Here is a 17,064-nt window from a genome sequence, read left to right on the forward strand (position 1 = left end):
GTGAGCTTAATCAAATCAAATATTGGAATCGTTTTCGAGAAAACGACTTAGATTTAAAAATGTTGTTTTTATACATACAGTATGATGTTTTCGCGAATAATATCTTCTGAGTTCTGACTCTTCTGACTCAAAAACAACAAACTTATAATACGGAACTCAATCTCCATGAAAAGAACAAATCGCAACCGTCCATCTTCGGTCAAAACTTAGACGTGGCGATTCATTTTCCTTGATGTAGCGTACACGTCAACACACAAGATAACGATCTCCTTCTCCACCATCTTCACGTGTGTGTTTTTTTTCCCAGCAAACATGCAATCGAACTAAATGGAGAGTGTGTCTCACGCGCGTAATTCAGCACATGACACATAACTCTTGGTGGAGTCTGCTTTCGTACCATTGAGGCTCCTAATAATAAAAAACGTTACTCGTTGATGGGTACGACCAAAATTTGCAAAAGTAAATGCACAAGAACAAATCGGAAATAGTGACAAGTGAAAATAAAAAAGAAACAGTAACATTTTACACCAATCACACAAATAACGTAATCAGAAATTATCTCACTTTGAGAAGAAGACTTTGGGCAAACATTCTCTCTTAAGACGAGATACGACCGCCGTCGCCGGGAAGTGACGTCACCAAAAAGCTGTCAATGGGTGCCACAGACCCCGTACGATTACTCAACTCGATTCCTGCATTTTCGTTACCAATTACTCTTTTTAAAAAGAAAAAAATTATTTCCTTTCTTAACGATCAGGTTTTTTTTTGGAAGGCGGTGGAGGAGAGAGAGAACAAAGGAGAGAAGTTAGAGAGAGAAGAAACAGAGAAGAAGCAAAGAGGAGTAAAGGGTGTGGATGAGGAAGGAGAAGAATCAAAGGATAAAGATGAAATCAGTCACCACAGATTTTTGGCGAGCTTGAATAGATTAAACCCAACAAATCCTCTTAGGATCATTTTCAATAATGGCGGCGGCTCTAGATTCACCACGCCGCCTCCTAATCTCGCGCAGCCACTCCGATCTTCCTCAAGAATGCCTCCGCCGATACAGACGCCTCCCACTCGCGCTCAACCGCCTGAAGAGCCTCAGCTTCCGCCGTCTCCGTCGGCGACGCCGCCGCTTCAGCTACAATCTCGTTCCATCCTCATACCAACCCCTCAAGTAATTTTCTTTCTGTTTTTGCGTTTCAGTCTGAAAGTTATCATTTTTTCTGGGAATTTAATCTTAGCTTGAACTTCTTTCTCACCTTGATGGTTCTATAGATTCTGAGGAAATTGATAGATTTTGAGCCTTAGGTTGAATATCTGTCTTGTTTGAAATCAGTTTTTCTAAGTTGATAAGTAAAAGTTTCCTAATTTATTTGGTTTTGCAGCAAACCTTGGCATCATTGAATTCAACAAAGTACACAAACAAGTTCTTTCTGCTGCTCTTCGTGGTTCACAAGGTTGCGGCTATTGGGTTTGTAGGCTTCCTCGTCTTCAAAGGCGTCCAAGGTCTAATAGGATCCAACGGTAGCGTCAAAAGGAAAGAGCATAAGATCCTCAGATTTCTACTCCCACAAGTCGAAGCTGCATCGTTCTTGAGCATCATACTCGCATTCTCCTGGCAAATGGCATTTCGTATCTGGCCTAATTTCATGATCCACTTCATAATATGGAGTACATTCTTGATGTCTCTATCCTCAGGAATCCTCTTGCTGTGTTTCCAGATGCCAGCCACCGATGCTGTTGGGGTTTGCCTCATCGCATTCTCCATCGGCAATGGTTTATATGCTTGCTGGATCACTCGCAGGATCAAATTCTGTTCCAAGATATTGGTCAAGTCGTTAGAACCAGTTTCCAAGTTCTCGGATCTGAATTTACCAACCTACTGTATGCTAGCTGCTGGTTTCCTCTGGATGTCAGTTTGGATTTTTGGTGTCCTCGGTGCATTGAACTTCTATTTTCCTCCACTCGTGATTATTGGTTTGGTGCTAAGCCTGGCTTGGACTACGGAAGTGATGAGGAATGTTGTTAATCTAACTGTGAGTAGAGTCATTGCTTTGTTCTATCTAAGGGGAATGCAGTCAAGTACTCGGTTTAGTTTCCAAAGGGCCTTGTCTCGGAACCTCGGGAGCGCGTGTTTAGGATCTCTGTTTGTTCCAACAATCGAAGCCCTGAGAATCGTGGCAAGAGGATTGAATTTGCTCAAGGGTGAAGATGAGTTCATGTTTTGCTGCGCTAATTGCTGTCTCAAGCTCATGACCTTCATATTCGAGCACGGCAATGGCTGGGCCTTTGTGCAGGTATTAACTAACATTTTGAAACCATGCCACTCTCATTTTTTCATTTTTAATGGTGGAGCAGCTTTCAAGTGATTTGTCTTGATATCTCCCTTTCTCTATTTGCTGCAATTATTCGGTTTCTTTATATTAAAATATCTGCTTAACAGAGTGTTATTAGTATTAAAACCAACTTGGCTGTGGTGGGTCTTCTTTTTTTTCCTTTTCTTTTTCTGATATGAGAATCTTGCATCATCTTGACAAGTCGAGGCACAACCACATGCATTGCTGCATTTTTAGTAAATATTTTGAATCACAAACAAAAAAGAGTTCTTTTGATAGTATCAGCAAATAGCTCAGTCAAGTTTTGGAATCAACAAGGTCATGTGTCTAGTAAATTTATTGTTGCAAATAATATGAGCTTTGAATGGTAACAGAGGACACTAGATTAAGATCGCTATTTATTCACCATTCACAAGTGTTCTTTTACACCGGATGATGAGTAAAACGTTATGAATATATATATGTAGATAGCAGCTTATGGGAAAGGATTTGTGAGGGCGTCGCAAGACACGTGGAAACTGTTTGAGGATGAAGATATGGTTGAGATCATAGATGCAGACATAACAAGCTCCGTCTGTTTCCTCACAGGAATCTGCAGCGGTTGCATCTGTGTTATTGTCGCTGCCGCTTGGACTCACACAGTTTACAAACCTTTTACAGCCACCATCTCCTTGCTTGCCTTCTTCATTGGATACCTCATGGTAATTACATTTTATTATTATTTTGACTTCTTCAAATTATGTTTACTCTCAATAATATTCTCAGCATCATCCTTTTGTTTTTTGTTTTTTTTTTTTTTTTTTCTTTGGGATGTGTTAAAACAGACCAGGATCTCAATGGCATTGCCTCACGCCTGTGTAAGTTGCTACTACGCATGCTATGCCGAAAATCCAGAAAGCAGATTCTTCGACAAAACCATAAAAGATAGGCAAGCTTTGATAAGAAATGGCCGTGTTGTTGTCCACACGCCTAGAGTCCGCCGCGCTCTAGCCTAGCCGGTGCTTCTTGCTTAGTCTTTTTTTTCCTTCCTGCCTGGTTTGAAACGGCTAGGTGCTAAATCTTCAGAAACCAAATAACTTATTAGTTTAAAAAATTGTATTTTGATTTAGTTACAGAAAGAGTGAAGTGTCAAATATCAGTGGGGTGGTGGGGAAGAAAGAATGTGGATAGACAAAGGTCATGACATCGACACAATCCAACTTAATGTAATGAGCCAAAAAGGCAAGTTGGTTTAGCTTTTTTCTTTTCTTTCTTTGTTTTGTTGTTGAGACCCCCTCAATTACTTTCTGTACATATCTCTTCATTATTTTTTTGTTCCTTTTCTGTAGATGGGTATATTCCTTTCTCCATTTTGGAAAGTAGCTGATTTTTTATCTTTAGATAAATTTTTTTTTTATTTATAAGATTTGGACATGCGCCTGCGTGGTAGGTAGATGTAAAGTTCTGATTAATCTTTTGTTCCTGTGAAATATTTCGATAAAAATAATGGAATTATTGGAATTTTCTTCTTAAACTTAGCCAAACTCTGCTTTGCCTCGGTGACATCAACAACAGCAGCAGTCGTCTCTTCGTACTCTTTTGGAAATCCTTACAAAAAGATTCCAGAACAAAGGCTTTCTTTTCAAGAAATACTGGAACCCATATAGAAAACACAAATTGGAAATCTTTTGGACCCAATCAGTTATCTAAGTTAGCTAAAATGAAAAGGCCCATAAAAGCCTCATTACAATATTTCCAAACCTCCCCAAGGTCTCCCCCGATAGAGAAGTCCAATCTTATCATAACATGAAATCTAAATTCCGCCACGTGATTCGTCGATTTAGCTGAACCCCGCAAAGATGCCACGTCATACGATTAAAACTAAAATTAAAACGTGTGGTCGAATTTTTTCGTGGCGCTTAACTAAAAATTAAATCCACAAGTGAAGAAAAAAAAGAAAAGGTGAGAGAGATCTCTCCCTCACCCTCACACACGCTTAAACAGATGGCTATCGCGAGCAGATCGTGGGTAGCCACCGTGAACCACCATGCAAACCCACACAGCTTCTCCTCTCCGAAGAAACCCGTTTTCTTTCTTTCCCAAAAGCCTCACATTTCCCACGTCTGCTCGTCTCGATGCTCTCTGGTTCTTGAGGAAGATGAAAAGAAGTCACCGAGTTCTAAACAAGACAAGTGGCCATTTTTCGAACCTGTCCCTGATGGCCTTAACCTGGTCTTATCCAGGTTGCTACGAGATCCTGAAACCCAGAAACTTTCTTCAGAGTTTTACGAGAAAGCCAAGGAGAACTCAGAGCTGAGGACGACCAAGCATCTGATCAATTACTTGGTGAATGCCAAGAACTGGGACTTGCTCGTCTCGCTTTGTGAGGATCTCAGGGAATACAATGCGTTGCCTGATGCTCATACGTGTTCCCAACTGATCAGGAGTTGCATCAGAGAGAGAAAGTTCCGAGTTGCGCACTGCTTGCTTAGCGTGTTTAGATCAGACAAAACATTGGCTGTGTTCGCAACTGATTCGGCGATGAAAGGTTTTAACAAACTCCAGATGTATAGTAGCACGATCCAAGTGTTTGATAGGATGAAACAATATGTAGGAGTTGAGCCAAGCCCGGGATGTTATTGCAGGATCATGGAGGCTCATGAAAGGATCGGTGACAATCAAAAAGTGGTTGAGTTATTTCAAGAATTTAAGAGCAAGAGGTTGAGTTTCTTGGCCAAGGAATCAGGCTCCATCTACACGATTCTATGCACCTCCCTTGCAAAATCAGGACGCGCATTCGAAGCTCTTGAGTTTTTGGAGGAGATGAAAGACAAAGGAATTCAGGAAACTAGTGCATTGTACTCTACGCTGATCCGTGCCTTAGCGGGAGCTCGAGAGGTTACAACGGTCGAGAAGCTATTCAAAGAAGCAGGGGAGAAGAAACTGTTGAAGGATCCAGAAATGTGTTTGAAGGTTGTATTGATGTATGTTCGAGAAGGAAAAATGGAGAGAACTCTAGAGGTTGTGGCCGCTATGAGGAAGAACGATTTAAGGGTCTCCGACTGCATTCTCTGCGCGATCGTGAATGGATTTTCTAAGCAAAGAGGTTTTGCGGAAGCAGTTAGGGCTTACGAGTGGCTTAAGAAGCAAGAATGTGAGGCTGGACAAGTGACTTACGCAATAACCATCAATGCGTACTGTCGACTAGAGGAGTACGAGAAGGCTGAAATGTTGTTTGATGAGATGGTAAACAAAGGATTTGACAAATGCGTTGTTGCATACTCAAACATTATAGATATGTACGGGAAAACAAGGAGGCTAAGCGATGCAGTGAAACTCATGGCTAAGATGAAACAGAGAGGATGTAAACCCAACATTTGGATTTACAATTCTTTGATTGATATGCATGGGAGAGCTATGGACTTGAGGCGGGTCGAAAAGATATGGAAAGAGATGAAGAGGATGAAGGTGTTGCCTGACAAGGTGAGTTACACAAGCATGATCGGTGCGTGTAATAGAGCAAAAGAGTTGGAGAGATGTGTGGAGCTTTACAACGAGTTTAGGATGAACAGAGGAAAGATTGATAGGGCCATGGCAGGAATCATGGTCGGTGTATTCTCCAAAACCAGCCGGATTGATGAGCTAATGAGACTGTTGCAGGACATGAAAGTTGAACGAACCAAGCTTGATGCGAGGCTCTACTCCTCAGCTTTGAATGCTCTGCGTGATGCTGGTCTCAATTCCCAGATAAGATGGCTGCAGGAAAGCTTTGACACAGCACAAACCGGTGCTTCAAGATATTCGAATACGAAGAGTAAAACAACTTTGCAGGGTTCTTGAATTGAAGTTGAAACTGTAGAAGTCAAGAATTCTTTTGTAATTAAATGTAATACATTGTCACAGAGATCTGCTATCTTGCAAATAGAAGATTTCCATCTCAAGTTGTAAAGCCTTAAGAAAACAATTGGATTTCTGAAACATGATACATAAACAAAAGAGGACTAGATATCAAGTACAACCAAAGGAAGACAATGGAGAAAAACATAATGTATTTGCCACTCGAGAACATATGACTGCAAAATAGGGAGCAGTACTAGAGCCAGCCAGCAAACCCCACTCTAATAATACTCATAATTACCTATTTTGGTCATCCTGCTTTAAAGTCTCACTTCGAACTTGCTTTAGCCTCTTCAGCTTGAGCTGTTTCTACAACTTTTGCATCGCCTGAACAACATCCACCTCCATGGTGATGATGACCGTGGCCATGGTGATGGTTTTGCTTCCCCTTGAGATGCTTTCGCATGTCATAGGCATCCTCTCCATCCGCATAATACTTTGCTTCAACATCGTGAATCTTGTAGCCTAATGTCTCCGTGTACAGATTAAATGCGGCTCGGTTACTTCTCCTCACATGCAGCGAAACATATTCTGCCTCGTAAACCTGCCACAAAACCATGAGAGTGAATTAACAGTTCAAGTTCGAGACGGGAAACAACTATCAACTTCAGGTCTACTGTTTTGAAATTCACAGATAAATCAGAAATTGACTGTCCCCGGCAGTCCAAAGCATAAAGGTGAGTTCTTTATACAGTCTCAAGAGCTTGAGTTGCTTCAAATTCAAATTTAGAGAAGAAGGAAAAAGAAAAAAGCAAACTACCACAATCAACTTCATCTAGAATGGGAGAAGAACCAAATGCAGTAACAGAAATCAGATCCCAAAAGTTGATAAAAAAGTTATATACTGTCAGCAATTCATGGTTTCGTCTAATATAAAAGAATCGCTTAACTAGCATCATCTTCAACATAACTAAAAACACACAAATTCGTTTACAGGAATAATTATACAATCATCCAAACTATTAAAGACGACTCAACACAGTCTATACACTGTTTCTTTAATGAAAACTACATACGAAAAGAAGGAAAACGAAAGTGAGTAACCTGTTCCATGGCAGCCTGAGCGGCGGTCATGAGCTTAGTGGCGAGGCCGAGCTTCCGATGGGTTCGAAGAACGGCGAGAGAGGTGATATGGCCATGGCACTCGTTGCTCTCCTCCTCCATCTTGGCGAGCACATAGCCAACGATGCGACCATTGTAGTCCTCGGCAACGTAGAGAAGCTGCGGCCAAGAGAGGATATGGTAGAGGTAGTACTTCATCTGGTAGTTCTCAGGAAGACACATGAGATTGCATGCCTGCATCGCCAGCAGATCATCCACCGTCGCTCGCCTGATGCAGACCATGGCTGCTCAATCTACGTCTTCTTCTCTTCTCTCTCCTATCGGGGATAAATTTGGGGTTAGGGTTTCGGGTCTAATGGCGTCGGGCTTTATTAATCTGGGGACGAATTTCAATAACAGTGAAATATGAGGTCCTTATTGAAACTTTCTTCAGTTGATAAGTAACTTGTAGGGGCCATTTAATAATAATGAAAAAATTCAATCTAACAAAAAGGAAATTCTGTAACTTAGTTTAGGATTTTAGTCCGGTTGGGCCTTGATTACGACAATTACACGTTCAATAAGTTTTGTTTGGTAGAAGTCCAGTTAATGCGGTCAAAACGTAAACCACGATGCACTAACTACCATTTGTACATGTGAGTTCTCACTTAAAGAATCACGCTATGGCAAGAGGACACAGAGGAAGTTGTTTTTTTTTTTCTTTTTTTTTTGGTAGAAAGAAGGATTCAATACCCAAATTGTCAGGTTCGGATATAAAATATACTTCCGAGTAATTGCCTTGTTTTCGTTAATTTCTTGATTGGTGACTCTGTTTTGATTTGTTACTCTTTGAGGGAAGTAAAAAAAAAAGGGTAACAGAAAGCAGTCTCTACCAAACTTCAGTGTCGAAAGAGTGAGGTTAGAGAAAAATGCAGCTGAGATAAGTGAAACTTCTCTTGTTTTTTTCTAATATCCCTCTAAAACTGCTTTAAAATAATCGAATGCTCGCCTAATGACGCACCATTATGTACCTCACTCCCATTTTTCTCTATGGCTAAACAGAGTAACCTCTGCCTTTTTTTGTTTTTTTTCAGATGGAAATTCTGCTAAACTAGACTGATCCTCTCTGCAGTTGCTCTGGTCGTGTTAGTTGTCACTGAATCACTTGACGGGCTCTCTCTGTCTCTTTCATTCTTCCTTCTATCCTGTGCCTCTCCCGGCAACCTTCAAGAAAATACAAGTAGTAAGAATCTCTGCATTTCTAGTCTAGGACAAAGAAGGGTTTCCTATATACAACCAATGACATCAAAAAGAGTTATGAGAGCAATACCCTAATTGCAGAGTTGTGTCTGAATTGGTTTCCTGGAGGCTGCACTTAATGTCGTCCACGCAAGTGTTGTTTACGAGTAAGTTCTTGGGATCTATAGGGAAGCATTTGATGTAGGATGGAGCATAATGTTGGTTGATGGACGGGAGAAAACTTCTAAGTTCTTGAACCTATTTCGAGAGATGATTTAGAGGTCAGGGAAAGAAGACTTCGTGACAGGAGATAGAGTTAACGAAAAATATAGTTTCATTCACCTGTCTACGCAAGGTCTCGTTTTCCAGCTCTGCTCGCTGTTCCTGGCAAAGTAAATATTCTGGATGATCAAGAAAAGAAACATATTCTTGCGCTAGTACGTACCTAGCTAACTAAGACAAATAAACTCCACACTAGCTAGTTAGAGCATGAACTTTGCAGAGGATATCGTAGCCATTACAGAGCGGAAGACATGAGTTTTATATGCAGTTAGAAGCTAAAAAGGTAAAGTAAGTGTTTCATATAACTCGAGAATTACCTTGAGCCGTGATTCTTCAAGTTGTTTAGTCAACAATAGTTCCTGAAATCACATAAAGTTTATCAGGAAAATGAAAACTTGTTTACGAAAAAAGATAATGGGGAAGAGTGATAATACTAGTTACCTTTCGCTCTCTCACAGAAATCAATGCAGCATTTAGTTGCTGCTCAAGGTGTTGCAGCTCTTTCAAGCTCAGAATATTCAAGCCCTTACCCTGCAGTTGTCTGCAGAACACACAAAGAGACAAGACCATATAAACACAAAAGTGGCTGGTGAATCGAGAAGAATAAAGTAACAACCAAGTGGGGATTAAGTAGGTTCCATACAAATGTTTCTCTTGAAGCTTTGAAATCTCATCCTTTAAAAGGTCCACCTCTGCACAATCCTCCTGGTTCTAAACGGCATATCAGATGTTTGATGTATCAAAACAAAATACTTGAATCTATACCAAAAAAACAATTTCAACATGACACAAGAATTTCTAACCTCTGCTTTAGAATTAATCAGAGGAACATCTGAAGAACTCTGGTAATTTCCGTATCTCAAAAGCGTTTTCTTCATGCTAAAAATCAAATGAGAGATTACATGGACAACAGAACGATTTGTGAGAATTAGGTTCTAATTAGGATTATCTTCAGCTGAAAACTTAAAACAAACATGCAACTTCACTAAGAGCAACACGCGCTTAAGCCTCACGAAATCGATTTATCAAACCTAGGCATGCAAGTACAAAATCGAATAGAGAAATGATGAATACCCAGTACTGGCGAACTCGAAGAGCTTGCCAGACTTGGAGAAGACGATGACGGCAACTTCAGCATCGCAAAGAACAGAGAGCTCATGAGCCTTCTTGAGCAACCCAGCACGCCTCTTGGAGAAGGTAACTTGTCTGCTGTTCGCATTCTCGATCCTCTTTATCTCGATTTTTCCACGACCCATATTAATTAATGTGAGTATCGCATAGAACAGAAGATGGGAAAAGGTTCAATCTTTCTTCCGTTCTTCAAAGTCCCCAAAATTGGATTTTTAAACTCCTTTTTTGGGTTCCAATTCTGCTATAATGGGAAGACCAAAGATTGCTAAATTTGGATGGAATATTATTGTTTCTAGAAAAAGAAAAAGAAAAGTGAGAAAAAAATATCGGTCTTGAAAAAAAAAAACTAGTCTTGTGTGTTGCATGGGCTCTGTTTTGCGTGCTCTCTTTTTGAATTTCGGTGTATTTGCATGACACCTTTTTGCCACATTTGGAGGGTTTGCCAGTTTCTCTGGGACCCACGTTTCCTTTTGTTGCTAAAGTTGTGTTTTTTCTCTTTTCCGACCTGACCTGTATTTTTTTTTTATTGCTAAACTGTACTAGATGATAGAAAGTAAACTAGCATGTGTTCTCTTATTTATAGATAAATAACAAATTAGATGATTGATTTGGTATCGTACACGCCACACGGCATTTAAGAAGTTAATTTCAAAATCTCTATAACAGCTTTTTCGAAGAACATTTGAAATCTAGAATTAAAATAGCTAAATAACTGAGTACAGAGGATATTATTAGTAAGGCATTCATATTATGATTATCAAACGATTCAGAATTTAAACTAACAAAGGACTCAAATTTCAAAATCTAACCAACAAAACATGAACAAAATCCTTATGTGCAGAGAGGTCGAAAGTTGGGTCAGCTGATAAGTAGGGTCACTCTCATCTTCGATTTTAGGTGATCAAGTATCATACTATTATACTAGACAGTAGATAATCTATAAACCTGTATGCAGTGTCTGGTATTTCAAATTCAACACTTATCTATACGCAACAGGCAGAAGATTTTTGATTTTTTTTTTTTTTCATCCGTTTTCCTTTTTGAACATTTAGAAACTTGATTCTATTCTATCAGACAACATTCTAGCATCGGATGCATATCATAGATTACAACTATTTACATTAAACGACGACGGTTGCAAATGCTACTTTCTATGCAGACTTTTCCCTCCAAACGCCCTATTAAAACTGGCCCTGAAGGCTTCTCCAACTCCACGCCAGTACGAATACTTTGACCCGTACAACCACAGATTCACTGCTTTTTTCCAACCTTCTCTCGGAAACTCGATTTCCCGAGCAATGCGGGACTGCTCCCAGTCTTCTTCACCATCGTCCAAAAGCGGGAGCGCTTCAAAACCACCAGACTCCAGGTGCTTGATCCACCCGCGCATCAGATAGTTCACCACCTACTCATTTTTCATATGCAAAAAGGTTCCATTACTCATATCAAAGCTTATTGCAGAGTTTCAAGAATTTATTTTTTTTTTGAGGAAAGTTTTAGTGATTCACTGTACCTCAGGGACTTCATCGTGTGGGCAGTGACCCGCTGGGCTGATCTCGTAGTATGGAGCGTTGGGAAGTTCCTTTTTTATCTTCTTTCCCCATATTGGTCTCACCCATGGATCTTCTCTTCCATACATGAGACATATGTTAACATTGTTTTGCTTACACCTAGCATTCACCATCAAAATAGTATTCCTTGATATAGCGACAAGACCAATCACGCAGAGGGGAAAACACATAGAAAACAAAAGAACCATACTGTCTTATACCTTGATAAAGCTTCGTTGAAAGATAACTGTCCACCAGGAGCAAACATTATTGAAGCAAACGACGCTGCAGCAGCCGGATGCTGCGTGATCTCCACAATACGTGAGAATACTTTATCCACATCGGTAGAATGGTCTTTGTAGACCTGCTTAAGTATCTCAGCTATGCTTTCAGGATCACTTATCTTTTGCCACCTGCGATTCCATGGGGGAAGTATAGAAGAATTAGAGTAATTTGAGATAGAAAATGAATACTTTTCAGGTGAGAAGATGTGGTTAATAAAGTCGTTCTTACACCAATTCTGTGAGTTTTTTCACTCTTGCAGGTAGAGGGAATGTTCCAGACCATGGAAAGAGACGTGCTAACACTGGAGATCTCACTGGATTAGGGAAGAAACCCCAGAAAGGTGTTGCATTAAGCAACGTAACACCCTTCACCAGATGAGGATGGGTTGCTGCAAAGTAGAGAGCTACATACCCTCCAAGTGAGTTCCCTGCAATGTACACGGGCTCACCGATAACCTGTACAACAATACTCTTACCGACTCAGCAACCTTTTTCAGGTGGGTTTGTGCTAAAAGTTCAGAACACAACAGAAGCAAAGAACAGGGAAGACTTCATCTATACTTACTGAGACTTGACAGTTTGAACTTATGACTGAAAGCTAATCAAGGGCATAAAGAGTAACATAACAACTGAACAGCAAAGTAAGACTTTGACAGAAATTGTTTACCTCTTCTACAATATACTGAACTTGTTCCCTCCAGAGATCCAGAGAGTAAACGAGTTGATCAGCCCAAGGTTCAGCTTCATCACCAAATCCCCAAAACGGTTCATTTTTTCCCAAGCCACCGGTTTCTTCAGATATGGTAGTAGGATCTTCATTCGGGAGGGATAAACCCTGTCCAAGAAAATCAATCGCCCATACTCGATAGTCCCTTCCCAAATCCGTAAGCTGCTTCTCATAGTGAAATGAACCAACACCAAAGCCAGGAAGAAACAACACCGTAGGAGCCTCGAGGTTTTCACAACCAGATTTCTCAATATGTACCGTGAGCTTAGGCTTCCACTCGTAGTGAGAACGACTGATTTGAGCAGCAGCCTCGCCTTTTGATTCATCAGGCAAACCAGGAATCAAAACCTTCGACTTTGATTCTCCTCTTCTGGTTATACCACCCAAATCCTCATTCTCACCAACCACATAACCATCAGAATTTCCATTTCGTATCACAAGTCTGGGTTTTCTGACCCCAGACAATAAGATGTTTGATCGATTTGGCACCAATCTGTTCTTGGCTAGTTTACTACTCCAGGCCACCACAGAGCACTGAGGTATGAAGCTCTGTGAGATTATCTCCATGACAAATTCCTGTAACACGAACAAACGAATTGGCAGCTCAGATTTCTCAACTTCATAGCAAAGATGAGAATCAGAAGAAACTAGCGATGCTTATAGACTGATTCTGTTTAGATTTCAGAATAAAACTTGAAAAAGCTGAAACGCGCATACAAATATTCGCGAAATTTGCGGTAATCGAAATAAAAAAGATAGCAAATCAAGTTCCGAGCAACCTTTCGTCAAATTGAAATCAAACAAAATCCAGTATCACCCGATTCATCAAGTGAGAAAGCCAACTGTAATTAACAAAAGGAGCCAAAAAAAAAAAAAAGAGGGTGAGATTTAGAGCTAGTACCTTTCAAATTCCGGATGCAAGACGCTTCTTCATGTAATGATTTTGGTTCGGTCGTTTTTTTCAGAAATAAAAGGTGGAAGAAAGAAGGTTCAGAGTTTGCTTGCTTGCTGTCTTGGTTAACTTCGGTGCAAACCGACAACAACGTTTTTATTGAGTTTATTACTTACAAGCATTCCAAAATCCAAATTCATACTGGGGTCACATTTCTTACACAATATGACATTTTCTTGGATCTGAGAATTTTTTTTAATTTGACATTACGGGCGAAGTGGAGCTACCCAAAATTTGGAAGTTCTTTGTGAAGCATCCAAAGCTATTGTTTACCCGGGAAATAAAAAAATCTTGGAAGGTTCAGAGTTTGCCATCTAAATCCAATGGATATTGATTTAAAGTTTCCAATTTAAGTAGTGTTTTGCAGTTTATGACAAAAAAAAAAATTGGACTAATTACCATTCTAACTCTTAATAAAACTGACAAAGGAACACCGTATAAGTGATGGTGAAACGGAGCACCGTATTTATTTGTTGTCACTAAACTTTTCTTCACCTTGCACCTAGACCCAATTAATAAGTCCATACTATAGGCCCAAATCAAAGACCCATTGGTAGATTGAAAAGTTAGCTCACTGTAGCTTTTAAGCATAGAACTAAACCCAAACTCTAACATCGTTGTAAACCCATTTGGAATAATCTTTTTTTATTTTTTAATACGCCAACCGCGTTTGATTATCAATAGGTGACTTTTCCTCGCAAATTCATCGACGTTTTTTTCTACAACAAAATTATTTCGTTTCTTCTCGTGGGAGCATCTTGTAGTAAAAAGGATCATAAAGAGAAATTATAAGAGACATAAGAGAGAATTTATAAGAGACATAATAATAATAATGAAATTGTGAAAATTAATTAACTTGACAGGAAAATAAGAGAGAAACAGAAAAATTCTTTGCTTTACAACAAAGACAGAAGGGTTAATTCGGAGAGCTATCCTCCACAATCCACATCTTCTTCTCCGCAAGAAAAACAAAAAAGCAAAGGGAAAATCCAGAATCAGATAATAGATAACAGATATTATTTCATCAATTTCGTGTTCGTAGATCATAGGTGAGAAAATATTTAGCTGGAAAACGGAGTCCCGATCGTTTACGACTCATTTCAGAGAAGCTGATTCTAATTTTTTTCTTTGTTCTCCGATCGTTTTGTTTGTGCAGGCGTTGAAGGAAACACCAATCTCCATTTCCTCCTTGTGGAGTGATCGATCGGTGAGGCGATTGTTGTTATTCAATTTCTCTTTAGATTCGTCTGTTTATTTGGAATTTTGATCGTAGGCTTTTGATTTTGCTGACTAGTTTAAGGTTTTTGCTCCAAAACAGCCGCCGAAATTCTGTGTCGATGGCGGGTTTAGAGAAAAACGCAGGGAAGACGAAATCGGCTACGCCGTCGACATTTTTCAACAGGTCGCTTACAATTCACGGGAGGACGGTGGATTCGAGCCCAAAACCACACAGCCTAAACCCTTCTCTGAACCGTACGACCTCCATCACCAAATTCTACAACCCCGTGGAAACAGTGGGAAGCTCTCTTAAAGGAAAAGTCAAGAACCTTTGTAGATTATTCGAAGGTTCGAAATCCGTGAAACCAACCTCGTCTGATGTAACTTTAAAGCCGAAATCAGGGAAGTCGCTTTTACCCGAGTCTCGGATATCTCCGTTTCTGAGCTTAAACAACTCGGTGATTCGTCTTCCCGGGACAGAGGACAGGATTGTGGTGTATTTCACTAGCTTGAGAGGGATACGGCGGACTTATGAGGATTGCTATGCTGTGAGGATGATATTTAGAGGGTTTCGGGTTTGGATAGATGAGCGTGATGTGTCCATGGACTCGGCTTACAGGAAAGAGTTGCAGATTGCAATGGGAGAGAAGAGTGTGACGTTGCCTCAGATTTTCATCATGGGGAAGTATGTGGGTGGTGCTGATGTGATCAAGAGTTTGTTCGAGATTGGCGAGCTAGCCAAGATTCTCAAAGAGTTTCCTGTGAGAGAGCCAGGGTTTGTGTGCCATTGTTGTGGGGACGTTAGATTCATCCCGTGTTCGAATTGTAGTGGGAGCAAGAAACTGTTTGATGAGGATGAAGATAGGCTCAAGAGATGCCCTGACTGCAATGAGAATGGGTTGATTCGTTGTCCTGATTGCTCATCTTGAGAATACTTAGCCTGAAGAAGAAAACAAAAAAAAAATAGGTATTTTTATTTCTCTTTTGATATTTGCATTGTTGTCTAGAACAAGTGAATGATGCTATTCCGAAAATCTCTTTTGGATCAGCAGTATTTCACTTTCAGCTTTAAGGTGGTTTGCGATCATCGGTATTGGAATGTTGATGATCGTTGATTTAGCTTGTGTATGTTTGCTACTAAGGACTAATGTAATTGTGTAGTCAAAATGTCTGAAACGGGTAGTAAGCATTTTGACTCTTGTGTGTCGATTTTGTGAAAAACAACTGTTTCCTTGTGCTATATATTTGATTGTAAATATCTAGTGTGCTTCTTATGGGTATTGCGTGTTTGATTACGACGGTTACTGGGTTCTATATGATTCCCTTATTCTTCACTTGGTCGTCTTTTGATGACAACTTGGTATTAAGAATGTCCCTCGAACTTGTTTGCTAACTCTCTCGATCAAGGGATTTCCTAAAACCCGAAAACATTGAATCTTGTTGGTTGAAACATAACATATAATAAGAATATTATATGTCATTGACAATATTCAAACTTTGTTACCGCTCACATTCATGATTTTATTTTATCGGTGACAAGTTCTTAAAACGATGTACTTCATTTGACATTGATATAATCTTTTTTTTTTTCAATTGGTGTTGTGCTGCAAATCACGTATGATTAAGTGAACAATTAACAGCTATTTCCAGCAATTTTTGTTTTTTGTTTTTCCCCAATATAAATTATTTCATTACTCCATTAAAAGGGTCTAGAAGCCAATCAGCCAATCCGGTAAATATGGAAAAACGAGATACAATCAAACGAGGTAAAAAAAGACTTTGCTTGGCCATTTTATTGGCAACTTGATTTGCTTGACAAGGACTAAACAAAAGGGAAATTGGGTGGAACTCTTTCTTACAAAGTCGAGAGTTCTTGGGCATCTATTTTCAAGAAGGCCCGACTATTCTCTATGTTAAGCCCAAGAATACATCCTTACAAGTTACAACCATAAGTAAATTCCACTCTTGAAAAGCCAATTGTAATAGTGATGAGGCAGCCCAACTGAAAACCTCAACCTCAACGAGAAGGGTTAAACAAATTTTTTTGCTACGAATGTTAATATTCATTAAAATGAAAGTTGAGGGTGTTACAAGAAGTTAGACCTGAAAGTTGGGCAAATGTTTCGTTTCCCCTTTTGCCATCTCTCGCAAGTGAGCCCATTGCTGCATTGATCTCCATCTCTTCTTCAGCGAAATCCATATACATTAACATTTTTTTTTTTGACACGAGGAATTGTTTTTTACGTTTTGAAATGGCATCTTTCCATCTTCCTTTCTATTTTATAGTTTAGTCACAGTTGACGGTTACAGAGTGTTATTCACGCAACGCTTTCCACTTTTAGTCAAAAGGTTACTTGAACAGTTGAACTACCTACTACAGGTATCTTCTTCACTCACGCAACCTCCTCCCATTCAATGCACACCTTGTTTTATTACTACTACT

The 17,064-nt window shown here is 39.7% G+C and overlaps 6 protein-coding genes across 10 annotated transcripts; 3 read left to right on the forward strand and 3 right to left on the reverse strand.

Moving 5' to 3' along the window:
* The first annotated feature begins 542 nt into the window (after window positions 1–542).
* Window positions 543–3,644, forward strand: LOC18018566 (CTL-like protein DDB_G0274487). 2 transcript variants are annotated; one of them, XM_006399811.2, is made up of 5 exons: window positions 543–670; window positions 773–1,159; window positions 1,371–2,282; window positions 2,789–3,022; window positions 3,146–3,644. In XM_006399811.2, the coding sequence occupies exons 1-5, from the start codon at window positions 653–655 to the stop codon at window positions 3,314–3,316; spliced, it is 1,722 nt and encodes a 573-aa protein (XP_006399874.1). In that variant the 5' UTR covers window positions 543–652; the 3' UTR covers window positions 3,317–3,644. The 2 variants fall into 2 exon arrangements, with proteins under 2 accessions (XP_006399874.1, XP_024012581.1); XM_024156813.1 differs by having other exon boundaries at window positions 559–670; window positions 758–1,159.
* A 578-nt stretch (window positions 3,645–4,222) lies between these two features.
* LOC18018568 (pentatricopeptide repeat-containing protein At5g13770, chloroplastic) lies at window positions 4,223–6,280 on the forward strand. The gene has a single exon (XM_006399813.2). The coding sequence runs from the start codon at window positions 4,305–4,307 to the stop codon at window positions 6,138–6,140; it is 1,836 nt and encodes a 611-aa protein (XP_006399876.1). The 5' UTR covers window positions 4,223–4,304; the 3' UTR covers window positions 6,141–6,280.
* On the reverse strand, window positions 6,161–7,624 carry LOC18018567 (N-terminal acetyltransferase A complex catalytic subunit NAA10). The gene is made up of 2 exons (XM_006399812.2): window positions 7,242–7,624; window positions 6,161–6,741 (listed from the first exon to the last, which is right to left on the reverse strand). The coding sequence occupies exons 1-2, from the start codon at window positions 7,539–7,541 to the stop codon at window positions 6,466–6,468; spliced, it is 576 nt and encodes a 191-aa protein (XP_006399875.1). The 5' UTR covers window positions 7,542–7,624; the 3' UTR covers window positions 6,161–6,465.
* A 585-nt stretch (window positions 7,625–8,209) lies between these two features.
* On the reverse strand, window positions 8,210–10,214 carry LOC18018569 (agamous-like MADS-box protein AGL15). Of its 3 annotated transcripts, none has more exons than XM_024156425.1 (8): window positions 9,834–10,214; window positions 9,563–9,638; window positions 9,403–9,464; window positions 9,201–9,300; window positions 9,077–9,118; window positions 8,820–8,861; window positions 8,569–8,735; window positions 8,210–8,462 (listed from the first exon to the last, which is right to left on the reverse strand). In XM_024156425.1, the coding sequence occupies exons 1-8, from the start codon at window positions 10,013–10,015 to the stop codon at window positions 8,345–8,347; spliced, it is 789 nt and encodes a 262-aa protein (XP_024012193.1). In that variant the 5' UTR covers window positions 10,016–10,214; the 3' UTR covers window positions 8,210–8,344. The 3 variants fall into 3 exon arrangements, with proteins under 3 accessions (XP_024012193.1, XP_024012194.1, XP_024012192.1); XM_024156426.1 differs by having other exon boundaries at window positions 8,820–8,855; window positions 9,403–9,470; XM_024156424.1 differs by having other exon boundaries at window positions 9,403–9,470.
* A 660-nt stretch (window positions 10,215–10,874) lies between these two features.
* On the reverse strand, window positions 10,875–13,494 carry LOC18018570 (pheophytinase, chloroplastic). The gene is made up of 6 exons (XM_006399815.2): window positions 13,353–13,494; window positions 12,392–13,027; window positions 11,954–12,180; window positions 11,662–11,853; window positions 11,404–11,560; window positions 10,875–11,295 (listed from the first exon to the last, which is right to left on the reverse strand). The coding sequence occupies exons 2-6, from the start codon at window positions 13,016–13,018 to the stop codon at window positions 11,035–11,037; spliced, it is 1,464 nt and encodes a 487-aa protein (XP_006399878.1). The 5' UTR covers window positions 13,019–13,027; window positions 13,353–13,494; the 3' UTR covers window positions 10,875–11,034.
* A 756-nt stretch (window positions 13,495–14,250) lies between these two features.
* LOC18018571 (uncharacterized protein At5g39865) lies at window positions 14,251–15,877 on the forward strand. 2 transcript variants are annotated; one of them, XM_006399816.2, is made up of 3 exons: window positions 14,251–14,452; window positions 14,560–14,610; window positions 14,722–15,877. In XM_006399816.2, the coding sequence occupies exon 3, from the start codon at window positions 14,741–14,743 to the stop codon at window positions 15,548–15,550; it is 810 nt and encodes a 269-aa protein (XP_006399879.1). In that variant the 5' UTR covers window positions 14,251–14,452; window positions 14,560–14,610; window positions 14,722–14,740; the 3' UTR covers window positions 15,551–15,877. The 2 variants fall into 2 exon arrangements, with proteins under 2 accessions (XP_006399879.1, XP_024012019.1); XM_024156251.1 differs by having other exon boundaries at window positions 14,259–14,452; window positions 14,698–15,877.
* Window positions 15,878–17,064: the final 1,187 nt, after the last annotated feature.

This window comes from Eutrema salsugineum, unplaced genomic scaffold (genome assembly GCF_000478725.1).
Source record: "Eutrema salsugineum unplaced genomic scaffold, Eutsalg1_0 scaffold_2, whole genome shotgun sequence".
Lineage (NCBI taxonomy): Eukaryota > Viridiplantae > Streptophyta > Magnoliopsida > Brassicales > Brassicaceae > Eutrema > Eutrema salsugineum.